This window comes from Xiphias gladius, chromosome 8 (genome assembly GCF_016859285.1).
Source record: "Xiphias gladius isolate SHS-SW01 ecotype Sanya breed wild chromosome 8, ASM1685928v1, whole genome shotgun sequence".
Classification (NCBI taxonomy): Eukaryota; Metazoa; Chordata; class Actinopteri; order Istiophoriformes; family Xiphiidae; genus Xiphias; species Xiphias gladius.
Genome location: NC_053407.1, coordinates 28,728,063 through 28,754,418, shown reverse-complemented (window position 1 = coordinate 28,754,418; position 26,356 = coordinate 28,728,063). Strand labels below are relative to the sequence as shown.

The window sequence follows — 26,356 nt, the reverse complement described above, 5'->3', positions numbered from 1 at the left end:
ATTTTTTATGGTTCTTAGTTTCGTTTTCAGTTGCTCATATTGTGCCCAGTTTGGGCTGTTTGTTCTATTATCTGCTCTTCAATTATTTCCTCTTAGATGCTGACTTGTGTCATGCAGCGGTCTCTATTTTTTGGAGAGGCTAATAAAAACACCGAGTATTGAAAAAAAAAAAAGATTTGCCATTTACGGAAGGTTTTTCCTGGTTAAGTAAAGCTTTAAAAAAAATAAAAGAAACAGAGGTAATAAAACCAGGCGAAAGCAAAGAGAAAGCAAAGAGAACTTGAACCGGGCCGACGAAAGTCATTAAAAGTCAATAGACCAGAGTCACAGACAGCAAATCACGACAAGAAACAATTACAAAACTGTTTCCTCATAAAGGAAGATTTAAAGCCTGGATTACAGAAATGGCACAGACCTCTGCTGTCGCCTGGTTGCCCAGTTTTCCTGCAGCTCTCGCTTTACCGCAGCCAACGTTTCACAAGGCGTCCATCATCTCATATTTCTTAGACAAAGCAGTGGAGGGAAAAAATAGACCCGAATGATTTCACCCTCCGCGAAACAATAGACGGCGAACTTGTTGGCTGCGCCAGTCCACGGCCTAAGCCCCAGATTTCCGTGGGATCTTGAATGTGGGATTCGCGCCAAACACGCCAAAGACCCCGGCTTAGCTCACACAATAGCACATGTAACCCGGCTATATTTAAGACCAGCGGGCCAGGTGTTGTCCTACACACCCCCTCGCCGTTTTTCTGCAGGCAGCACTGCCGGGCATCTCGAATCAGGTCACACATAAATATATAAACACTCTGTTTGACCCCTCGGCGAGCGCTGCGAACATGCCTCGCGGGTGAGAATTTTTTAGGCGTACCCGCGAAGACATTCAGACGCTCATTTTTCATGCTGCTCGTTTCGCTGTCATCCATCATCCTGGGTTTTTGCTCTTTATTTTGCTTTGGTAGGTAATTTATATTTTCTTGGTGTGTTTTTAGTGAACGGGGATCCTTGAATAATCCAACACCCTTTACCTTTACTGGGCACTGCTTTATTCTATGAGTTTGTAATTTTGGAAAAGTTACCTGGTTAGTTTAATGGAAGGAACTATGTAATTTGGTTTTAATTATTGGAAAAAAAAGTATTTCCTGCAAAGGAAAGCTCAATTTAAAGCCAAGAAAAGGTTCCTTCATTATTCATTTATAATCAGAAACTTTATTCTTGCATTGTTTGCTTGCCTGTGGACAAATTTCCCATATTTGCATGCTCAGCTCACCTGCTTTTACTATGACTATGCTCTCCAGGCTACACTAGCATTTAATTGGATTTCATGAATTGGAAGCGTACTAATTGAGCACAGTCTCAAACTTCCGTGTTGATTCAACACCACGATATTTTCCGAGGAATTCGTTTATTGGGTTGTTTGTTTTGGATTGATGCGTTAATTTTGCTAATTGTCCAGCCGGATGCAGATGTGGGAAATCGATGAAAACACTGTTTTTCAATTCCGGGGGAACAGTTTACTGAGTAATTGACATCACACTGCTGGCAGTTACTATACAACAGCATTAATGCGATGTTAATGTGACACCACACAGAGATAATCTGGCCCAGAGTCTGCTTGCTTGAATTTGCCTGATGCTCTTAACTTTGGACAAAAGAAAAAAGGAGGCAGAACTTTTTGCAGCTAAAGAGCGAGATGTTTTTCAAGAGGTGCTGGAAACCAAACCGCAGCTGATGATTGGTCTTACATGCAGTTAGACGCAAAGATGTTGTTCTGTGCCTGCAGCTGTTGGCTAACGTGTTTCATCCTATTCTGCTGCTCCCAAGGGGCCCAAAATTAATTAATGTAACTTTAAGCATGGGTGTACTGTAGTTAATGTGCTCAAAAATGCATAACCAGCGGTTTGGTCTTTTTGGTCTTTTTTTTTTATTCTGAATAAAAATCTTGAATTTTAGGAAGTACAGACTGCAATTGAGCTGTTTATCAACTGGAACCACTTGCTTCCTCCCTGCAGAGTGATGAGCTCTTATGAAGAATATGGTGAAGAAGAGCTCAATGACTATATCATCCAGCTGAGTATCCAGGACTCCTGCCAGGATGCCTTTCTGAAATCTGCAGCCAGGTATGGAAGCCACATCCAAACTCCACCCTCCTCAAACCCCCCCCCACATTTATTAATACGCAGTTGACTGTCCTGTGCTTCGTCTGCTCCTGGTTGGTAGTCTAGCAGCGGCGACGGATGAAAATCTGAGAGTCCTGGCTGCCATCGAGCAAGGTAGGCCGGACACACACCGGAAAACGCCCTCACCGTCACCACAGGGACTGTCTTTACGTTTGGCCTGCCGGCTCTCCTCTGAGGCCGGCAGCCAAAGTCACGCGGCTTCGGCAGCCGCAGGTGGGGATTGCCAGGCATCAGGGCGCAGGCAGGCCGACAGAGAGAGGGAGATAAATAAACAGGGCGGCGGGAGGGAGATGTATTATGAGAGATGGGGAAGGTGGTGTCGATAGATTTGCAGAAAAAGGGAAAAACAAAGAATACTGTCCGACACGTCTCAGCTCCAGTGAGCCCTGGATGTTTCTGTTTCTTCCTCCTCCTCTGTCTTTCCTGAAACCCGCGGCAACCAGGTGAGGCGTCGGTGCTCAGGGAGATGCTGGGGCACGCCTTTGCCTTCAGGGAGTCGGACAGTCGCGGCTGGCTTCCCCTCCACCGAGCCGCGTCCCAGCAGGTGCTGGAGGTCCTGGAGACTGTCCTGAGATGTGAGTACACTCGTTCAGTATAAACTCAGATTTGATTCATTTCTAAAAGTTACATTAAAAATTAAAAATGTAAATAAATACCTCCATGTATGGTCTTAAGAAGGCGACACTATCATAAGTTTCAAACAATATAATATTGTGTAATTACATTTAAAACGTCATTTTAAATCAGTTCATTTCTGATTATAGATGAGGGGTTTACAATGACCTAAGATGTCATTTCATGGCAACGGTGTGTTAATTAATGCAGCAGCATAAGTCCAGTGCTGAAGGAGGTCATGAGGTCACTTTGTAAACTCCTCACTCACCTGAGGCCACAAGTCACTAGTACACAGCACAACAACAACAAAAACACATGGATGTATTTTATTCTAACTGCAAGTTTAGTATCTAACAGAACAATGATGTTGCAGTATTACTACAGTAGGTGCCAAATATTCTATGATACGATGTACTTTTGTATTAAAAGTACGGACGGACAAGAATTTATTCCTGTGACAATCATAAGGGCAACAAGCCAATAGATAATGAAACACACTCTGTGTACTGTTTCGGTAGTATTTCCGAATTCTTCTTCCTCAGAAGTTAGCGATAGGGCCGACTGAACTGAAAAACCAGAAATCTCGAAGCAGCAGGGGGTTGGCAGAGCAGGTTTACAGAGGGTGTATCAGAACTTGTTTGATGAAAACAGCCGCCCGCTGTTGGAAACACTGAGACTGAACAAGACGGTAAACGTGCTAGAGAACCAAAACTAGGGGCTAAAAGAGGCTGAAAAGCTCCTCGGAGCTGCACAGGTGGTGAGACTACCAGACTACCAGAGACATCTTTTACATTACATGTAAACATTTGATCTAAAAACTGATTCATGCAGCTTTAATTACCATTTTATGAGAAAAGTACTTGTACACGTACATGATTATTGTGCAGTATTCCTCGGACTCACCTGTGTGAGGCAGACCTTAAAGGTGATTCCATCATACATCCGGTTTAGCTGCAGTTCAGCTGAACCAGTGCTCATTTTGACAGGGCAATCAGGTCCGGCCTAAGGGGCTAGTATACCGGGAGCGTCGGACTGATCTGCCAGCCTTGTGACTGGTGGATGACCCGCTACCGCCGAGTCCTGAAATGGTCGGACGGCGCGTAGCACAAAATAGTTCCGATCGAGTTTATCCGGACCCTTGAACCGCAGCTGAGCTAGTCAGGAGCCAAGTGGCACAGCAACAGGCAGACGGTGGTGAAGTTAGAACCTCCTCCTGCCTTTGACCGGTAGAGGTGACACCAATACATAAGTAAAGATGAAACACATCAGGGTTGGATGCATGACAAGACCAGTGGCATCATCCAGACAATGGCTGCCTGAAATAATATTAATGAGAAACGATTGCTGCCTTCCGGCTGATGACAGCTGATGTCGACAGTCCCCTCGGGTTTAAAATAACCTGTGACGTCGCTCCCCACTCATTCAGCCTGGAGGTGGGCCAGCAGCGAGGCGTCCATGGCTTACTGGCTCACCTGCCAGGTTAGCGCAGCTGTCGGTGCAGTATGAGCTCCAGGTGCAGGTTGACCGCCTCTGTGCGCTGTGTTCTGTGTTAGTGGCGCCTCAGGGGCTCGGCCTGGAGGAGAGAACGGCTGCGGGGGGAGAGACGCCGCTGACACTGGCAGTTAAAGCCGGACTGGTGCAGAACGTGGAGAGCCTGCTGGAGCACGGAGCCTCGCCTCACAACACCAACAGCAAGAACGAGTCACCGCTGCTGCTGGGTAATACTGTAGAGCAGGGAGTTAGCGATGAACAAGACTCCAGGTCCCATGAGCCAGTGACGGTCCCTCCAAAACAAAACAAAAGTGTTGGATGGATGAAAAAATGCAGAGACATCCTCAGCACTAGTGGGGTAAATATGTAAAGTTCATCCTGACTGCGGCACCAGAGTAAAGGCTGCGTTGTTACCTACGTCAAAAGTGTTACAGGGTTCTAGTTCCAATTTGAAAATTAAGCACATTTTAACTGGACTTTCAAGTTCAAAATACTTAAAAAACCTAAACTAGGGGCTAACAGAGACTAAAAGGCTCTGGTGATAAATCTCTGAAGGTTCGTCGCTGTGAGTAGGACCTTTCATGTACCCATAGTCCCATGATTGATTGCTAAATAAAAATACTGATAAATGCAGCTTTAAAGAAAGACACCAATTCTTTGCTGTAGAAACTGAACAACAGGGACAGACAGGACAGACGTTACAAAAACTAAATATCGCTCTTGGTGGTGGTTTATCACACCTCCATAAATCACTGCTGATCAAAACGCACCTTCTCCTCACCTTGCAGCGGTGAGGGTCGGCTCCTACGAGATGACGTCCACTCTGGTGGCCCACGGCGCCTGGGTGGAGCAGGTTTGCCGGAAGAAGTGGACGCCCGTGCACGAGGCGGCCAAAGTCGGCGACGCCGACATCCTCATGCTGCTGCTGAGGAACGGCGGGCGGGTAAACCAGAAGGACTTGACGGGGGAGACGCCGCTCGCCGTGGCTGCAGTGCACGGACACCTCCACATCACGGAGATTCTGCTGAACTGTGGTCAGTCTGAAGATAGTTTTTCACTGCAGGTCTAGTGGCTGCTGAGCCACGGATGTGGAACTCACAACAAGGGGATGAATTTGTTGGGTATCACAATGGCAATAAGAAAAATACAGTACATTGCAGTACATTACATATAAAATAATTTGCTTGACGAAGGTCTTTGTACCAAATCTTTTGACTAGTTCTGACAGCGTGAGGGATTTGCCTGATTTTTATTAACTTCCCCTCTACAGAACTGCCTCCATTTTTAGCTGTGCAAGTGTCCAACTCCCCCTTGTTCCATCTCTGTCTCCCCTGCTCAGGAAGCAAAGTGAACTCTCAGTCCTGCAACGGGGAGAGTGTCCTGCTGGACGCAGCCGGATCGGGAAACACCGCCTGCATTCGGCTGCTCCTGGACAACGGAGCCAACCCCAACTTGCCCAGCATCACCGGACACCTGCCCATACACAAGGCAGCGTACGCAGGGCACTATGAGTGAGCTCCTTTGGTCAAACGCTGTGCTGGATACTGGGTGACATAGTTAACGCAGTCACCTATGGGAGAATAAGCAAACTTTGATGATCCCATTAGACATGACATTGATTTTCGCCGTTGTAAATGCTGTTTAGGTCAGGCCTATTGCTTGATTCAATCCTTGTTTTTCCCGCAGTGCACTGAAGATGCTGATACCTCTGACCACTAAGAAGGCCATCAAGGAGGCGGGTCAGAGCCCAGTCCACTCTGCAGCGGAGGGAGGCCAGAGTCGCTGCCTGCAGCTCCTGCTGGCCTGCAGCTTCGACGTCAACTACCGCATGAACACGAGAAGCTCAGAAAACTACCGGGACATGAGGAGGAGCGCCCTGTACTTCGCCGTCTCCAATGGGGATGAGGACTGCACCAAAATCCTGCTGGCGGCCGGAGCGAAGACGGACCTGGACCCGCTCTGCTGCCTCCTGGTGGCGGTCCGGTCCGGGCGTTACGAGATCGCGAAGCTGCTGCTGGCGGCCAAAGCAGACGTGAACTGTTACTTCACGGTGGTGAGCGACACGGTGTTCCCCACGGCGCTGCAGTACTGCCTGAAGGACGAGGCGATGATGCGGCTGCTGCTCAACAACGGCTACAAGGTGGAGAGGTGCTTTCAGTGTCACCATGACAACGCTTTTGATGCCGCGGATGAGGTGGACGGGAAAATCCCAGTGAGTGACAGATACTGGTTTTTCTTTTTTCTTTTTAAATCAGCAGTGTGACATTTTGGAAAACATACCTACTTGCTTACTGCAGACACAGCTGCTGGAAAATATTTAATTATCATGGATTACCATGGAAAAAGCTAAATTTCAGACAATACAGGAGGAGAACAAAGTTTATAAGTTTATTTACTGAAAGTTTACACTTTTCACTAAAAACGTGTTTTGAATGAGTCTACTTTGATACACATAGACAAAGAAAACATTAATGACCTTCTGAGTCTCTGTCTCCTCTCCAGTTCTGCGAGTTCATGAGCCTCTGCTGCCTCGTGCACCTGTCCGGCAGCGTGGTCCGGGTTCTGCTGGACTACGTCAGCCACGTGCACATCTGCTCCAAACTCAGACTCACCCTGGAGAAGCAGGAGGAGTGGCCCGAAATATGTGAAATCCTCAGTGAGTCCATTCATGACACAGTGACAGGCACCACAGGAAAGAACAAAGAGCTGCTACGTCAAACAGCGAAGGCCATATATTTACTGAGTGAGGCAACTGTTTTGGAGGCTCGACTTAATTGATCATAGGATGACATTTCCTGCTCCTCAGAGGATGAACCCTTCGGGTTTTAATGACCCCGTGAGCTTTCCTCTACTGCCAATCTCAGGACAAACTTTTACATTTTAGCTTCACCACTGATAAGACTCTAAGATAATAGATAAATCATCAGTATGTTATTTGCTCTGTCCGACACTTTGGTGCTATAACGAACACCGCACTCTCTAGGGGGCACCAGCAGAACTGTAGGCACAAAGTTGCGATGTTTTACTCTCTTTCATTGTGTTTGATCCTCCCACATGTGTTTCTCATGACAGTGTGAATTACTAAAGTAAAACGATTTTCTGGGCCTTGGTCTCCAGGCAGTCCTCGCTCCCTCAGACACCTCTGCAGACTGGAGATCAGGAGGCGTTTGACCCTGAAGAGACTCAGCAACCCTGAAATCATGAACTCGCCTGTTTTCCCTCCCCGACTGAAGAGCTTCATACTGTACCAGGAACTCGACCTCTACGGCTAGGGCCATGAACGCCTCATGCGATGACCTGTGGATTCTCTGCAAGAGTCCTGCTTGTTTTGAAAGGATGTAACTATTTTTTAAATCTTTGTAATCTGTAGTTTTTTCTAAAAAATGTATTATCATTATTTTCAAAGTAATTTTTACAATAGATTTTGAGTATTCTGATAGAATCTGTTTTTTTTTTTTTTACAGAAAATGCAATTACTGAATTATAATAACAGGTGTTTTTTACCATTACATTTACCGCATGTCAAATATTTTTTACACTTTTTCAGACCATTTTCCAAATCATGTCCCTTTTTTTTGTTTGTTTTTGTCCACGTTTGATTCAGACTTGATTCTTAATTTAAAAGAGATTAAAACATGTGGCACTTTTTGCCCTGTTAGAGCCCAAAGGATGGTGTTGATTAGTGTTCATCAAAGCCTGATATATCCGATCCCTCTGAGCCACAGGGCTCCATTGTTGTCCTACAACTATTAAAAACACATCAGTGACACCCACTGTTGCACTGGGTGACATGTTCCTTCACCGCCATGAACACACACACACACACACACACACACACACACACACACACACTGCAGTTTGTTTTGGCTCACACACAAACCATCCTGCTGCCCGAAATACTCACTAGGAGTTCCCGATGAACTATTTCCTCATGTTTGAGTGACGTTTGTGCTTGGAAATAAATTTGACTTTTTAAAAAATGAAACTATATATTTGAAAGATAGAAGTTTTAAAGGATTTCGTCGTCAGAAGGAACCGACAGGCCAGAAAAACGTTAGAGACGTCGGAGAGTGTTGAGAAACAAATGAACCCGTTGTTGGTTTTGGTCTTTTCGTGGGATTTGTTGACAAGAAGAAAAACATAGAATAAGCGCGGCGTTATCCTCTCACTTAGTCAGCCATATGTATGAATGTTTCCTTTTTCAACGTAAACATCTGTCAGCTCAGTTTCAGCGCCGATCGCCCTATTGATTGTTGATTATCCTTCTCATTTTGATAACGGAAGTTCAATGCTTGTGTGTGATCCGACACCTCATCTGTGATAGTTTATGATTTTTCAGCAAATGTGAAGCGTCGGTCACCTGCACACACTGTGCTGATTTCCGCAGCGCGGTTCTGTGAAATGTACAGGATGCCGTTCGCCTCCAACCGCACGTTCGCGGCCGTTCAGACCGGAGGCGCAACGAGAATGTCTCGGTTTGACCATCAAAATGCAAATCAGGAGCAGAGAGGTCAAAGGTCAGAGCTGTAAATGCGCGGCAGATGGGCAGGCAGCCGTCAGTCATCTCACTCTTCAAACCTCATTATTTCAGCAGGTTCTCCTCGATTTGTGCCCCAACAGCATTTGCACTGATCTCCTCTGTACTGGAAACATTGCAGTTGTCTGAGGAATCATAATGACACAATAAATATTCATACAACCGGCCGACTCATTATTGTTTGTCATTAGCTGTGGAAAAAGGGTGCGGAGTGACATTAAACTCCATTAGGGTGCAGTGGAACGGCCTGCATGTTAAATACGCTGGAACAGGTGACACTTATAAATAGCGTGGTGGAGTGCGGAGTGTTTGTGTGTGTATGTGAGAGGGGGTGGGCCAGAAGGGAGGGGGGGGCAGGTAAGCCATGACACAAACACCGTGCTGCTGCTGCTGCTGCTGCTGCTTCGTCCTGTGACTCCAACTCAGACGCGTTTATCAGGTGAGAATGATGAGATTCAGGTTTCATTACGTTTCGGGCGTATTTTGCAGATTAACCGCAACAGAATGATAGAAAAATCCAGACGGCCGTGGAACCGTCGAGGCGCCTGGATCCACGGCGAGGAGGTCAGGGGTCAAAGTGTCCTGAAAATAGAGCTGATAACAAAAGAAAACAAAAAGAGAGAGCATGTAAGCTCCAAACATAATTACATTTGATCTCTGACAGCCGCCGAGTGTGTCTCTGTGATCAAACACCGGTATACCCACTCAGATTGGCGAGCTATTTCCCAGTTCATTACTGGGACCACCGTCCCATCAGTCAGTGGTGGAAAGTACATGTACTCCAGTGATCTGAGCTCCTCGTACTTTATTTGAATAATTCCATTTTCCTCTACTTTATTTACAGTCGACAGATTATTACCTGGAGCTCAGACAGGAGGAATTTTATAGAGGGGGTGTAAGGAGGCGGTTTGTTTTAGAGAAGGAACAAGCGTTGTGGCTCGTGCTGTTAGAAACGGAGGAACTGAGGTGACTTTGTGTGTCTGTGCCCGCGTCAGAGGGATGGATGCAGCGGACGACGTGGACGACGATGAACTTCCGGACCACGACGCCCAGGCGGTCGTTCGGGAGTCGTGCCGGAGGGGACGCCTGACAGGACCAGGGAGGTAACAGCATGCACCGGCTTCGCCGTCCACATCGAAGCTTGACATTGCGCATTTTCCAGAGTTTCACCTTCATCCTCCCTCTCGCTCGTTTAGGAGCGGAGCTCTGAGGCTTGCGGATGCCATTGAACGAGGTAAATGTCACATACAGTGTGTAGGTTTTTATGTAGCGCATCACAACTGCAGTACATGGAATTTAAAATTGAAACCATTACATTCGGATGATGACGACGAAGTCATCAATGTCCGCCATTTTGGGACAGATTGACGGCACGAGGGTACGACTTTTTGGTTTTTCTTTCCACCAACACATCCGTGTAGACAAAACGCTGGGACGCAAATTGCGCCGTTCACATACTTGCCCTTGTTCGTTGCGTTAGAGTCCTGCCTGGACCTACAACCGACCCTTACCTGTGACCCCAGCCCGGCTAAACCTGACTGGGCTCAACCCAGCTCCCGGCCTGAAGTAAATCTTCCCTTATTTCCTGCGTAACGGACCCTGAGCGTTGAACTAGCACTTACTTCTAAGAGGGACATTTCTTAATAAGCCAAATTTGAAAATAGCCAAACCCTATGACCCCGTCAGCCCCAACGCTTTATGCGACGACGTGGCCCGAGTCCGATTCGAGGCTCGCTACTTCGCCAGGACCCGGCGGTTCTCGGTCGGGTAGCGGAGCCCCACCAGATGTGAACCCGGGGGATTACCGGGTACTCGTCTGGTTGAGCCATCGACCCAAAAGATAATATATCTGGTTGTTTCATAAAAAGTTGAAGATACGGGCCCGCGCACATAAAAAAAAAAACCTGAGAAGAAGTTAACTACATCTCCCAGGGTGCATTTCGCCAAGAACCATCCAATCACCGAGCTGCATATTCTGTGACTGCTCGTGACAGGCAGGAGCTGGAGTCGGATCCGTTTTAGATTCTGCGAGGATTTTTTTGGATGAATCCTGTAAATACAGCAGCGCGTTTTGTTTACAACTGCCCCAGCTCCGACTTGTGACTCCGTGACCGGCGATGGCAGCCGAGGCTCATGGGTATTGTAGTGTTCGGAGCCGACCGCCGGGGGCGTGGTTTAAAGGAAACCTAGACACGGGAAAACCGAATGTTGAAAAGCCCTTCCAGGGACGGCAGCGCCCCGGGGAGCGGTGCCGCCGCTGACCCTGCCGTTAATGAGATCAGCTGCACGTTGTGGACGCGCAACAGCGGCTCTCGGGAAATGTAGTCCTGTTTTAGAGGCGACAGCCGGTGATCCCACTGTCTAACGCACCATTTTCCTCACCGACGCCGTCTCCGCAGGCGACACGTCGGCTCTGCGGGAGCTCCGTGACATCCCGGCGGCCTTCGGTCAGGTGGACGAGCACGGCTGGTACCCGCTGCACCGGGCGGCGGTGCAACCTCTGGCCTCGGTCCTGGAAGCGGCGCTGCACGGTGGGCAAGAGGCTCCGAAACTTTCGTTTCGCAGAGCAGACGCCGGTGCCGATGCAGGTTTTAACTAGACTCTAAAGAGAGTAACTTTCCAAACAGTGGATGCAGCACCACCTGCTCCACCTGCGTTTTTCTCAGTGGTGAAGGAAGGAAGGCGAGATGGGCAAACCTGAATAGTTGCTTTGGTTCTGGATTACTTTTTGAAAGTTCCTGCAATAAATTATCAAGATGCCATGAGATATATATATATATAATATAATATGAATATGAATGCATATTAACATTTATCTCTGAAGATTTATCAAAAAATTATAAGCTGCTGTGCAAGGACTTAAACATACGTGAGTTTGTGTCTATTGATACCACTTTGCCTCTGGAGATTAATATAATACAAAATATAACATTTTCTTGACACTGGATGTTGTAACTTCATTTCAATTAACTGTCTTAAATTCAAACATATAAATAATTAGAATTTAATTCATACTGAAACATTTAAAAACAAGACAAGTATTAAATCCGGACTTTAGCGGCCCCTTTTTTATTTTTGCCTTTATTTCGCACTCAGGACGCCACAGATGACTGGATTCTCATCACCTTTTAATGACTCTTCAACAGTTAACGCTCCTGAAACGAGGTCGAACTTTTTGTTGTGTGTTTCAGCGTCTTTCAGCCTGACTCTGGAGGAAAAGACTCCGGAGGGTGAGACCTTCCTGACTTTGGCGGTGAAGGCCAGTTTGTTGGAAAATGCGAAGATGCTGCTGGACCACGGAGCTTCTCCTCACACCACCAACGGCAAGAACGAGTCTCCCCTGCTTTTAGGTCAGAATGCTTTTTGGTCCCTCACAGCGCACATGTAGCTTTGCCTGAGGGAAAACATTTGGAGACGTTTTGTCCGTCCTCACCGTCAGTTCCTCCCCCCTCTCATGTGGCCCCCTGCAGCAGTCCGGGCCGGATCCCGTCGGATGGCCGCCTGTCTGATAGCCGCAGGAGCTCGGGTGGAGCAGGTGTGTCTGAGGAAGTGGACGGCGGTGCACGAGGCCTCCAGGGCCGGCCGTGTCCACGTCATGGAGCTCCTGCTGCGGAGCGGAGGTCAGGTTTCAGAGACAGACCAGCATGGAGTGACCCCTCTGGGGATCGCTGCAGAATATAGCCACCCCGAGGTCCTGGAGCTCCTCATCAAACACGGTGAACCGCTGATACCACACAGCTCTTCCATTTCTGTCCTTTTAAGGAGTCAGTCTTTGAAACGTGTCCATTAGTGTCCCATTGTCCTGCGTTAAAGTAAACTATCGCTCAAATGAGCCATATTCAAAGCTGCACTAATCAGTGGTTTTATGTTAACAATGCCTCAAATGACTGTCTAAGTTAAAAAGGGGTCAGTTGCTGCCGTTTTGAACTCAGAATCACAAAAACATCGTGCCCGTTATCCCACGATCATGATTTCAAATCAGGACATGTCTGGCGATCAGGTCTCAAATGAGTCATTATCTTGGGATTACAGGGTTTTGTATGTCATGCTTCGTCTAAGTTTGTCATTTCTCTCAGATTCAAAGAAAGTTTTCCTCTGCAGCCTTTGGACTTCTGTCAACAGAGCAACTTAAACAATGGATAAAAGGTCCAATTTATGTTTTGCAGCCAACAAAAGAACGGAAGGAATCTGTGCTGCAGAGGCGGCGATATCCCGAATTTTGCCGTCTTCGTGCACCTTCTCCAAAATTGATTTTTTTCCCGCTCTCACACTAAGGTGCCGACGTAAACGCTCAGGCGCCTAACGGCGACAGCGTCCTGTACGACGCTGCAGGGTCGGGGAATCCGGACTGCATCGACATCCTGCTGCGGCACGGCGCAAATCCCAACATCCGCAACCTGAGCTCCCAGCTGCCCATCCACCGAGCGGCGTACGAAGGACACTACCTGTGAGTGATGGGTGCTGATCACGGAGACTTGATGAGTAGTGAAAGACGACAGACTTGATTTTGGATCAGTCACGAATATAATTTATCTAATCTTCGCGGTTCTTCAGATTTTAGTCCCCGGTTGAGTTCCCGAGTTTAGTTCCTGTGGTTCCGTGGTTCCTGAAAACACCCGATCGAAATGGGTTTTTTGCTGTTGACGCCCCAGTCGGCTTTCTAAAAGAGCACCCCACTGACTCGGCACTGGACTCGTACAGCATTTGTAATATGACTATAACTCCACGCCCCCAGATTTCTTTCATTTTCAAACTTCAGTAGTCTTCAGACACAGGTGACGACTGTCTATCAGACTTGGCACAGCTCCCCCTGGAGCCACAAAAGGTTTTATACAACCTTTTTTTTTTTTTTTCACATCACACCTGTAATCGGTGGAGTTCCCCCTAAATACAATCTATGTTTTGTACATTCCTGAATGGTGTGAATCCTTTCCTCAAGTTCAATCTGCTGCATCCGAGATGTTTTGTGTCGTTAACAACACCACATCATTTGGTTTCGACCTGACACTAAGTAATAGCAGAACTCTTTATCGTTCAAAGCGGCTAACGTGCTATCATGTAAGAGAGAGCAATGTGTCATGATTTATGGGGTGAATGCGTTATTAACTAGAATGGCGCTCAGTAGAGCACACACCAGTGTCAAACAAGAAGACCGGACTTCAGGGAAAAAAATACTAATTAATTGTAAATGATACAGATCTGCCCCAAAGCTTGAGGAGTTCGTCCGCGGCCCGAGCCCCGTCCCTCCACCAAGTTGGGTGCAAATCGGTTCAGTCATTTTTGCGTTAATCCTGCTGACAAACACACCAACAAACCGACAGGAGTGAAAACATAACCTCCTTGGCGGATTGGAATTGTCAGCTTCTGAATACCTTTTAATTACCAGCAAATAATTTGCCAAACATCAAACATTCGTTGTTATCATTCTCTGTCACTCACTAATCAACATGCATGTTTAAACACCAGACAGTTTTCAGTGGTAAATAACAAATGTTAGTCCTCGCTCTGCAGCCAACAGCGGCAGAGATGAAGATACTGCAGAAGAGTGTCTGTGTGCCCAGGATGTGATCTGACATGTGATGGATCCATCACATGTCAGATCATGTGGGGATAAATCGCGTAGGTTGGTTTCTGATGTTTTGCATTTCTTCTGGAACGACCTGCTCCTTTTTGTCCATCAGAGCTTTGAGGATTTTGATCCCGATCACCACTCGACGGGCCCTGCGGCTGTCCGGCCACAGCCCTGTCCACTCAGCCGCCGACGGAGGCCACGCCCACTGCCTGGAGCTCCTGCTGCAGAACGGTTTCGACGTCAACGCGCTGTTAGCGCCTCACATCTCTGAAAACTACGGGGACATGCGGAGGAGCCCGCTCTACTTCGCCGTCTCCAATGGGGACACGACCTGTACCGAGGTACTGTTGAGGTCGGGAGCCGAACCTGACCTGGACCCGCTCTGCTGCCTCCTGGTGGCGGTCCGGTCGGGACGCTACGCGATCGTGAAGCTGCTGCTGGCGGCCAAAGCAGACGTGAACTGTTACTTCAGGGTGGTGAACGACACGGTGTTCCCCACGGCGCTGCAGTACTGCCTGAAGGACGAGGTGATGATGCGGCTGCTGCTCAACAACGGCTACGATGCCGAAAAGTGTTTCTGTTGTAACCATGACGACGGCTGGGACGACCTGAGTGCGTCTGATCGCTCGGAGCATCGGGAGGAAAAAGTCGCCGTAAGTTCTTTTCTTACCACGGAAGCACTTGGTAAAATGATGTTTCAAAGCGTGAGGCCTGGTTTTACTGTTAGCATAATTTACCACGGGTCTATTCACGTTGCAAACAAAGACTGTGCTATTTTATATGGAGTCAAAACACATTTGGATTAGTCGACCACCAGACAATCTGCAAGCATTTTGAGTCATTTATCAAACATTTGGTGGCTCCGGCTCCTTAAAAATGAGGATTTGCTACTTTTCTTTGTCTCAAGTCAGAGTAAACTGAATATTTTTAAATTGTTGACTGACATCTAAATGACTCACTCTCAGCTCTGGGAAACTGTGACGGGCATTTTTCATTTCCAAAACAATCAGCAGATTAAGCGATAATGAAAATAACTGGTACTTGCAGGCTAATCGAGTCTGAGCTCCCGCCGGTGGCCTCCAGCGGCCGCCGTGTTCGAGTGTGACAAGACAAATAATCCGTTACCTTCCCTGCAGTTGTGTCTAAGCAGATTGACTACCCGTCTGTGTCCAGTTTTGTGACTTCGTCAGCGTCTCCTGGCTGGTGAACCTGGCGGGCCGCGTCGTGTCGACCCTCCTCGAATACGTCGGTCAGGTTTCTCTCTGCGGCAGACTGACAGAGATCCTGGAGAAACACAGAGAGTGGCCTCTCGTTCACCGGACCGTACGTGAGTAAACTTGGGGGTGAAAACAGTCAGGTTAAAGAGCCGCCGCTACGTTTGGTGTCACGTCGGTACAAACCGCTGTTCTCCGTGATCCAGGCAACCCTCGCTCTCTAACTCACCTGAGCAGAGTGGCCATCCGGAAGCACCTGAGCTGCAGCGGCCTGATGTCCGTCCAGCTGCCCAACAGGCTGAAGGACTACCTGCTGTTCAAAGAGAACGACCTGTACTCCAAAATCATCTGCGGGGAGGACTGAGTCTACTGAGTCTTAAACATCACCAATGACTTTTATGAGAGTGTGTGTGTGTGTGTGTGTATATTTTTTTTTTCTTTAACTTTTGTGGTTTATTCAACGGGGCCTTTTATTTATCAAACTTATTAGAGCTACACTTGAGAAAGCTCTGAAGAACCAACTCAGGAATCCGTGAGTGTGAGCAGTAAGACACAAAATAAGGTTGTGTTCAAACAGACTGCATTCGTACTACAAACAGGCAAAGTTTTTCCAAAAAGGAAAACTAAAAAACAAAGTAAACTGTGGGTGTTGGTAGAACGGCTTCGGGAAGAGATATTGTAAAACAACAAAAAAGTATCAAATCTTAAGAAAGACATTTCGCTTCCGTAACAGTTTATGATGATCATTAGTATGTAGTATGGATGAGGGACACTGTGAAGGATCTTCCTTACATCTGCCACTTTACTTAGTGAGATGTTTTTCTGCAGTTAAGAAAAAAATCTACAACTAAAACTAAATTTGTATGAAATCATTGATGTCTTTAATGGCAATTAATACCCAAAATTAACGATTTCATATATTTACAGAGAAGAGATATATAAATGGAGACGAAAAATGGGAAAATGGCTGAAACGGAAATGAAAGGTGTTTCTGAGTGGAACACGTACAGGCCGCGAAAACAAATCTCTCTCTGGGACGATAAAAGACGGCGATTACAAAAACACAAACAAAAGAAGTGGAGTAACGAATCTAGTGTTCGAATCAAATCGATCAAATACTTGGCCACAGCTACCCTATACCGTATTACACATATTGCCACTACTAATGTATCATTAATTATCACCAATGATATTTTTTAAAATCTCTGCCGAACATGAAAAAGTGTGCTCACCTCTGTTTCTGCGTTTCAGTCGTCTTCACCGCCTCAGAAGACAATCTGAAGCGCTCCTAAATTTTAAATTTTTAGGTTGTGAGAAATTTCACGAATAGCTTTTATTCTTAAGTTCTCAAGCAGGAGCCGAAGTGAAGAAGTTTTACTTTCACCAGTCAGTCGATTCCGAAACCTCGCTTTTAGCCGCATGACTGTAAACGCCAACTTTCAAATGGGCACTCGCTAAGATTATTATTGTCCCGACCGTAGCGCAAAATAACCACGGCTCAGATTCCTGGGACTCGAGTGTTGGAGGAAGTAGCCTCTTAGCCGAGACTCTGTGTGTGGAAATAGAGGCGACCCGGTGATGTTCAAACCATCTACGTAGCAGGAAACGTATATGCCGTAAAAAAGCCGGCATGTCCGAATCCCAACTTTTACCCGGCGTTAATTAATTCCAGCCTCATCTACTTTGCCGTTTTTTCGAGCGCTGTTAAATTACCCTCGGTAAAAATTCACTGTCTGCACAGATGTTTCACATTAAAAGCCTTTCAGCGGCTCAAAGGGCACAGTTCCATTCAGTTCCTGGTAGACTTTTAATGTCAAACATCTGCAGGAAGAGTTGCATTTATTTGACGGTAGCTTAAGAGCAATCGAGTAGAAGCAATAGGAATTAATTAGTAAATGACGTCAGCGTTACTGGTAAAAGAGAGAGAGAGTGGTGAGTGTGACATGACTGTGGTGTAGAAATTATACATTGTGCTGATTATTATTGGACTTTGTACTGAATTTATCAAGATAAACAAAACTGGGAGGCTTCTTACGAAAATATGTTAAAACATACTATTAAAATAGAGCGAAATTAGAAATAAAGGGCTGTCTCCTGTTTCAAATAAAGACCTGAAATGCTAGAAACAAACAAATGTCCTGGTTACTAACTGAGAATCTCTGATATTATCGGTATTGAGAAATAAGTTTCTACTCTCACATTTCTAACAGTTGTAAATACATTTGTACTGTATTTTATTAAACTTTTATTTTGTCATAATATATTTTGTGGGAACCATGAATGTCTGCACCAGATGTTTTGCCAATCAAGGTTTTAGATTTGGAGATATTTCACCGAATACATTAAAACTTTGACCTGTTGGTGGCACTAGAGAAAAAGTCAGAGAGTCACCAAAGTCGCTAGCGTTCATCCTCTGGGGAACATGAACATCCGTACAAAATTTCATGGCAATCGATTTGATGGTTGGGAATATCAGTGGGAACCGAAGTGGTGGACTGACAAAATGAGTAGAGAGAAGTTTCCCACCCATCTGGTGGCCGCTGGAGGAAAAGCACTCGCTCATTTCCCTGAAACACGACACTGAACACGGTGTTAAAAGCATGATCTGCTTCCACTGGCTGACAGACGGCGAGAGCAGATCGACTCTAAATTTAACCTCCTAACATGCAGAACCAACAACAACAACGACGACCACATGGCTCCACGTCCTGGCAGGACACCCCAGAACCTGAGAGAGGTCACGTGGTTCTGAACCACCTCTAGACCGCCGACACCGGCTGGAAGTCAGGTCAGGTCTGAGGCAGGTGTGGTAATGTGCTAAAACAAAGCAAATACATACATACAGATTTAAGTGAGACAACAAAACAGGGAATACCTAACACATCACACTCTGTCCAGCAGCCACGTAGCGGACCCCCGAACAGTCGATTGTGTTTCTGTCTGTTTTCATGGAATGAATCCGATTTTGTCTTTGGTTTCTTTCGGTTTTCTTGTAACACAACTATGAAAATCTGTTGAGCCGACGCTGTCACTGTCTGGTGCTTGACATCCGCACGTCTACCAGCTGTCACGCTGCAATTAAAAAGCTGCCGCGTGAAAGTGCCATTAAATAAAGGCTCCGTTTTTTCCCCAGAGTGTCATTTTTAGGATGATCAATTTTACATTTTTAAAGAAAACATGTAACTGAAGGAAACAACACACACATGCAAGGTGATATTTTGCGCCGCCGAAAGGCAGACGTTTGCTTTACTGTCTCCGAGGTGGCTTTTCACCTGCAGTGGGACGGGTCCAGCCCAGGCATAACAAGCAGTGTCATGCATGGGAACAGCCACCCTGAAAAACGCACGATAGCGCAAACGGCAGGTATCAGGCAGCGGCTGGCATTCTTTGATGAAGTCCGTAAAGAATACACTCAGATATCATCGGATCCAGTAGCGGTAAACCGAGAACACGTCCTTGTGAATGGAGGCTGACGGCACCCGTTTCAGCACTGCCGCCGGCATCAAGAATGGCCCACAATACATAGAGAGCAACCTAAGGAAAGAGGTGAACAGAAGAGGGCAGTGATGCATCTTGCACCTGATACAATCCTGCCATCTACACCCTCGTTGAGGGTTTGAATAGGTACACGTGGAGGTATTTTACCATGGAAACATCTTAGCTTTCCAATTAGAGGGCCGCTTCAAAACTAAAAGCCCCTGTTCGGACGCGAGAGTCTCACTGCAAGATTCATATGTGCATCGCCGGTGCCGCTGCCGGTTCAGTCACGAACCAAACAGCAAGTTAACACGGTTTTATTCAAGATTATTTCTATGAGATTACAGTTATTACTGGACAGTTTCTAAGAGTGTAAACTGTCCATGGCAATGCACGGGCTGATGCGATAGCTCCCTCCATTTCGGACTCTCCGGTTCTCAGAGAAGACACTGGTAACACGGCTTGCAGCTGGTCGGTGGTGCAAACTTCCATCTTAAGGTTTTTCTATTCAGCAGTCGACCCATTAGGCTCGAATATCGGCCCGTCTTTAAAAAGCAGAGTCGATCTAATGGAACGGGTTAAAACACGCAGCAATCACCAGTTCGGTCCTGTGTTTTGCGACTGAACCCGTTTCCCTTCTCGATCTGGTCTGCACAGCTGGATGACTGATGCTAATCAGCAGTGATCCAGGTCAAAGGTCATACTTACAGCAGGTTTAGGACGAGAGCGGTGTTGTGGCGCTCAGAGCCTTGTCACTTCGGACGCGTAACATGATACGGCTTGTTAAACATGCTCGGCGATGGGTGCGTGTTGTCACGGAGCTCTGATGGTTGTCCTGACAACCGCATAACAAACCACCCACTGCTGATGAGGAAGATGATTAAAAGCTCCAGAACAGTTACTAAATGGAGGTGAGATTACTCTGCCAACTATTGTGTTATTGTATGCATTCTGTTGGGTTTCTGTTTTTAACCGATCTGCACTAAGACAATTTCCTTTGACACGGTGGTTAATGTTGGGTCAGATGAGAAAGGTTAAGTTTCTGAACTTGATATGACAGATTGCGGAGATCAAAACCAGTCACTGCTGTGCCTTCTTCCACCCAATGTCCATAAGAAAGATGGGGATTATTCCTCTAAAGAGTCTTACAAGTCAGTCTGTCCTGACTTGATATTGTTGTGTCCTGGTGTAAACATCAGTGCCCACCATCCGTCGGCCTCAGTGCCAGCCAGAGCTGCACTGTACATAACCCCATCATCCTCAGGGAGAACAAGTGTTTTTTCCCCCACAACATCGCAACCACGCCGTGCTTCTGTGTCCTGACACGTTACGTAATGTTTCAGAGCTTCATCTCCGATGTCTCCCCGCAAGGTTTTTGTTCCCTTCGTTTCTTTCGAGGCACGGGTGGCTGATGAGCTCTCAGCGCAGGCCACTCAGAGGGCTCACATTCCTGCGGTAAGCCTATCTCATTGACCCCCCCACCACCACCCCACCCAACACCCTAAAAAAAGACAGGCCCTCCCCTTTCTCCCTATCAGGGTCCTGTGGCAGCTGGGACCAGTCGATGAACAAGGAGTCCCCTATCAACCACAGCATCCCTGATGGAAGAAGAAAGCTGATGGAGGACAAGCCAATGAACAAAAGCAGGAAAGAGAGAACAGCTTAAGGAAGATTTAATCAAGTATAAGAAGAGGTAAAAGTGCAAGAATTAGGGTTAAAGTTAGAGATTTAAGGGTTTCGAGAGTCCTAAAACCAGCACTGAACCATGAGTACCTTTGGGTACAGCAGGGAGCTGAAGAAGTACGAGGAGGTGGATGAAGATGAGCTGTTGGCCACGCTCTCCTCCGAGGAGCTCCAGGAGCTGGAGAGGGAGCTGGCAAACCTTGACCCTGACGATAACGTCCCCATCGGCCTGAGGCAGAAAGACCAGACCGCAAAAACCCCAACGGGGAACTTTGACAGGGACGCTCTGCTTAAATACTGGGAGGACGAGAACAAGAAGCTGCTGGAGGATGAGAAGGTGGAGTCCAACACCGTACAGGTGAGGGGGGTACATCAATACTTTCTATGACACATTAAAGAACCGTGCCGGCACGTTTTAACTACCGAGAGAGTATTAATCACAACACCCCTGCTGAAAATTTAACAAACCATCAGTTCCTTTTTGAAAACCAGCGGCTGAGGCTGGAAACTTGCTTTTTTGATATAGTTTGGTTGTCGTAGTGAGGAAATACATGCCTTCATACACCAACATCTCGGAATTTAAGGTTGGCTGCTGACCTGCAACTTTTTTCAATGCAAGAAAATTCACGTGATCTTCTCTCAGCACATAAAGCGAGCAAATAAAGCCTTTCAGTTCACGGATGCTAAGGCAGCAAAGGACAGCTTTAAAAAGATGATACCCGCATCACCACGCAACATTGTAACACGGACAGAAAACAGCTGATCAAATGTCGACTGGGATGGATTATCTCTTTGCAGTGTCAATTTTCAGGTCCCTGTAAGCTGATTATAATAGAAATGAACTGAAACCAGTGGCTGTGTGGAACAGGGGAAATTTAAAGACTCAACCGTGAAAGGCACAAAATAAAGAAAACCTGTGGTGAGAAATTTAAATCTGCACTATTAAGCTAAAAGCTGATTTAGCAACTACATGTGATCTGAAAAGGGTCGAACATGGTTTCTGAACGCCAAGGGAAATGTCTCAGTGTTTCCAGCAGCATGAGCTGCTCTCATCCGTTCATCCGTCCAGATAAACCACCTGTCCACTACCTGCCCGGCAGCAAACGGCAGACAGACGCAGTTGGAGGCAACACGCAGAATTAACAGATTTGAGGGGCGAGACTGAGCAGTCTCACGCCGTCAAAATAAGACTCCTGCGGAACAACACCCTGACAGCATTTGCAGAAAAATCAGAAAACAGATTCAGTTTCAGTTTAGGATTAGAGGACCACTCCAACAATTTTTCACATTAAGAGAAGTTGACTGGTCACGGTTAGTCCCACTAGGCCTGTGACAACAGTTGTATATTTGTATATATATGTCGTCTGCGGCTCTAGGGGATAATGGCTTGGAAAAAAAAAATGTTGCCTTACAAACTGGGGTTGCAACAGAAACATAGGTTTGTACCAGTCAGAGACGGTCTAATAAAAGACACTGTCCAATTGCATTTTGAGAAATGTAGGATCGGAGAGCTCGACCCATACAAGGGACTAAAAATCAGGATCTCCCCTCCCGTCTTCCCTCAATTTGCTTTTATATTTTCATTAATTTTTTTATTCGCTTCTTGAAAGGTCGACTACTTTATGAAAATGCAATACTGGAGTAAACGTCTAACGCTAAAAATGACGTCTTTCTGATTCACTTCACTGTTTCCATGAAGCTTTTTCCAAAGTGCAAAGTGAGAACGAGTCCTTGAAGGTCTGCGTAGTCCTCTGTAACTTTTAGATGCATGGTTATCCTGTATTCAAACATAAACCCACTGGTATATTATATATAATGATAGAAAGTGTCATATGTATCCAGTTTACTTAAATGTGTTGTCGGAAAAAGGTCTAAAAACGTTGCCTGTTTGAGAAATGCCATGACTGTCTGCCAGCTTAGAGAGGGTTCTTAATTAACAGCCAGAGGCTTGAGAATGTCAGGGTTCGACCTAATTTTCTGTCCTTTTATCATCTGCAGGAGGGGCGGCCAGATAAGAGCAGGGGGGAGCGAGCGTCAGCGACCAGCAGCAACGCCGGCAAGACTCTGGACAATGACAGGAAGAAGGCTTCAAATAGGGAGAAGAAGGCGCAGGGTGTTTTGGGCAAAAACGGTGCCAAGGTAGACGAGGCGGAAAAGAGAGATGAGTGTAAAAAGGAGGCTCCAATCAGGAATAAATGTCCTCAGAAGAACAGTCTGTCGAAAGGCTCCAGGAGTGAATTGAGGAGGACTGAAACCGCAGACCAAAACACGAACGTGACCTCTGACAGACCGAGTGGGAACCCCATCGTCATCGACAAAGCTCTGGAGCAGATTCTGGGTGACGATCCCACCATGGATGAAGTCAACCTCAACAACATCGAAGACATCTCCCAGGAGACCTTGCTTCGCTTCGCTGAGGCCCTGTGCACAAACACTCATGTGCATGTTTTCAGTCTCGCCAACACCCACGCCGATGACCGGGTCGCCATTGCCATCTCCAAGATGCTCCGTGAGAACTGCTCCATCAGAAACCTGAACATCGAGTCCAACTTTGTGTCCGGTCAAGGCATCCTGGCTCTGCTGGCGGCGCTGCAGCACAACAGGACGCTGGTGGAGCTTCGCTTCCACAACCAAAGGCACATCTGCGGGGGTAAGGTGGAGATGGAGATGGTCGCGTTGCTGAGGGAGAACACCACTCTGCTCAAGCTCGGCTACCAGTTCGACCTCCCGGGCCCCAGGATGACGGCGACCAGCATCCTGACACGCAACCAGGACCAACAGCGACAGAAGAGGCTTCAACAGAAGAAGGAAGAGAGTCCTCCAGAAGTGCCGGGACAAGTTTCCGGTTCATCTGCAGAAAACAGACCATCAAAAAAGCCGTCGCAAACTTCTAAGACTGTTGAGAATCAGAACAGAAACCCTCCCCCGCCTCCTCCATCTCTCGATCCACCCATGAGGAAGATCTCTGAGATGGTCAAACAGCTTGAAGGCTCAAACAGCACAAAGGGTCAGTCGAATCAGAGGAAGCCCAAGTCAAAGAAGCTCAAGAATGGTGCCAACGAAAAGGAGAGCGCTGATATTCTCAAAGACCTGAAGAACGCCTTGAAACCATCACTGCAGAAGAGACGAGACGAACCGTCCCGCCTGCCGCCGCCACAGAGGTCAAGCCGTGACGACCTGATGGCGGCGATTCGTGGAAGCAGCATCAGGTCCTTAAAAAGGGTAAGACTTCCTGTGAGTCCGTCACTGACTGATCTATGTTTGGGGTTTGGAGGAATTCTGTTTTGCTGGAGTGAAAGCATCCCACACATAATTAAGCCTCCATAAGCCATTAGACCCCCCTGAGTGCGATCGCCTGCTGTCACCAGACGACAGTCCCTGTCACTCGGTGAATTCCTCGACTCTGTCAGGTTATAAATAGTTTGGCTTCTTCACTGCTGTCTGATAAGACTGATGGGTCGGAGCGCTGCTGGGGAGAGGGCAGACGAGCTGAAAAAACAAAACAGATTTCCACCAGGAGTAAAAGCCAGAGTTTGGTCTTTTATGGAAATGGTCGATTTTATTCATATTAGAGCTTTAAAAATAACGTAGTCGGCCCAAAGTGCTAGTGAGGAACAAACAGGATTGAGCAAAATTTGGTTAAAACAAGGATAATAATTGGTCATCTGAAGGTCTTAAAGTGTGTATGTAATTTTATGTTTAGGACTTAACGTTGGGGTTTCAGTGGTTATGGTTGGGTTTGAGCAGTGTCCACTGACATTGCAGCGTTCAAATGTGAGCGGGATGTTCACGCTTACAAAACCTGCCCCTTGATAAATACATCTCTGAAATAAGATCAAATTTGATGAAATTTAAACAAATCTGAAACCTGGTTGAAGTTCATGGAAGTGGACATGACTTTTCACATAACGGGTCGATTTTCATAGGTATCTCCAATAGATATCCATCGTTTTCACATATCCAACACCAAATATGGTAGGTGTGAACCAAACAAAGTTCCTAAGTAACTACTAATTATTCATTCGAATTAATAATTAGTAGTTATCGTACATTTGTTCATGCACCTGATGGCACCTTAATATGGAAGCTGATAGCGGCTGTTGTTGCAATTATTTTTTTAATTCGCATTGTCCTGTGACCAAAACCTTATCATCTCTTTATCTCAGAATAGCAAAGCCATTTTTTTTGTTGCGATAACAAGATATTTATCTCACAGTCGTGAGAAAACATTTTTTTGTTTCCATATACATCGCTGGGCTTCATGATTTACTCAAATCAGCTGCAGATATAATAAATTTACCCTGTTATCTTGAGATGTTTTTTTTTTTTTTTTTCCGAGATGACATAATAATGAACTTAATTAATCTTGAAATAATGGGATTACAAAATAATTGCAACCTCGGCCGCTCCCAGCTTCCCCACCATAATGAAGGGTGTAGCTTTAATCTATGTCAAATAAGGCCAGAACTCCCCTAACTTCCCGGGTTTTTTTGTTTTTTTTTTCCTTCTTCTCAACTGACACCGTCTTACTTTGCCTCGGTAAATGACTAACTTTGTTTTGGAATGTGGTTGAAGCTACTTTTGTCCCGAGCATCCGTCCAGTCGGTCTGAAACCCGCTGCACCGGACTAATGCGTGTGTGACGTTTTGTCGTTTCAGGTGGATCTGTCGCAGGCCTGAACTCGCCGACCGATCGCACCTGAACTGTTCCCACTTTGTATTGAAACATTTGATTTTCCTTTGGCACCAAGGGTCACTTTTCAACGGTATCTTATTTAACTTGTCACACAGCGTAGCAGCAGACTGCACCTCTCTCTGTTTCAGTTATACTGTATTTTGTTACCGTGTGAAACCTACTGTGAATACTGATGTGTGGAGAAAATAAACGCTTTTTTCTTCAGTTTTCCTTTTTTCTTCTGGCTCAGTATCAGAAAAATGCTCTGTAAGATGTTTTTACAGGTGAATCTACTTTTTTTAAATTTGAATTAGTTCAGCTATTTCTTAATAGTGTTTCACAGATTCATGGCAAAAACATTTACGTGCTGAGAGATGAGCTTGTGTTTGTGCTCTCGGCTCAGGATCGCAGTATTTCTTACGGGCAGGTAGAAGGTCACACGATCGGTCTCATTTTAAGCCTCGATGGAGGCTCGGGGTTTGTCTGCAGCTTTCTTCATCCGATGTGACACGTGCTTTCGAGTGGAAGGTTGTATATTTTACTTGTGTCTCCGGGTATCTGAGCTGACATTTTTCTACGACTTTTTTTTTCCCTGCATTTTGCCTTTATTTGATAGTGGACAGTAGAGATACAGACCGGAAACAGAGTTTAAGCGAGAGGGGCACGTGTCCTACCCGCTAGGCTACCGGGAAGTTTTTTTTTTTTTTTTTTTACTCATGAAACTGTTAAGACCACGTCAGCGGGCTGTTAGAACAGACTCTGCTAGCCGTACGCAACGCACCCTCAGAGGCCTCGCTAGCTGCGTCCACGCGACGGCTTCACGTTGGTGACCCGAGAGGAGGATCAGCTCACTGCGCTCCCCGGCGAGGGCTGCTCACGGAGGGATTAAACTCTACTACAAACTCACACGGAGAGT

General features: G+C 46.4%; 3 protein-coding genes across 4 annotated transcripts; all 3 read left to right on the top strand.

The window, feature by feature from the left end:
- The first annotated feature begins 920 nt into the window (after window positions 1-920).
- LOC120793433 (ankyrin repeat and SOCS box protein 15-like) lies at window positions 921-7,602 on the top strand. Its single transcript, XM_040133530.1, has 10 exons — window positions 921-955; window positions 2,010-2,117; window positions 2,218-2,270; window positions 2,621-2,752; window positions 4,346-4,510; window positions 5,072-5,317; window positions 5,623-5,794; window positions 5,970-6,495; window positions 6,786-6,939; window positions 7,401-7,602. The coding sequence occupies exons 2-10, from the start codon at window positions 2,014-2,016 to the stop codon at window positions 7,553-7,555; spliced, it is 1,707 nt and encodes a 568-aa protein (XP_039989464.1). The 5' UTR covers window positions 921-955; window positions 2,010-2,013; the 3' UTR covers window positions 7,556-7,602.
- A 3,795-nt stretch (window positions 7,603-11,397) lies between these two features.
- LOC120792655 (ankyrin repeat and SOCS box protein 15-like) lies at window positions 11,398-16,409 on the top strand. Of its 2 annotated transcripts, XM_040131865.1 has the most exons (6): window positions 11,398-12,170; window positions 12,291-12,536; window positions 13,096-13,267; window positions 14,502-15,045; window positions 15,566-15,719; window positions 15,813-16,409. In XM_040131865.1, exons 1-6 carry the CDS (start codon window positions 11,927-11,929, stop codon window positions 15,968-15,970), a joined length of 1,518 nt encoding a protein of 505 aa, XP_039987799.1. In that variant the 5' UTR covers window positions 11,398-11,926; the 3' UTR covers window positions 15,971-16,409. The 2 variants fall into 2 exon arrangements, with proteins under 2 accessions (XP_039987799.1, XP_039987800.1); XM_040131866.1 differs by lacking the exon at window positions 15,813-16,409 and having other exon boundaries at window positions 15,529-15,683.
- A 4,439-nt stretch (window positions 16,410-20,848) lies between these two features.
- On the top strand, window positions 20,849-25,445 carry lmod2a (leiomodin 2 (cardiac) a). The gene is made up of 3 exons (XM_040132316.1): window positions 20,849-21,124; window positions 22,768-23,988; window positions 25,425-25,445. The coding sequence occupies exons 1-3, from the start codon at window positions 20,849-20,851 to the stop codon at window positions 25,443-25,445; spliced, it is 1,518 nt and encodes a 505-aa protein (XP_039988250.1).
- The last annotated feature ends 911 nt before the right edge of the window (window positions 25,446-26,356 follow it).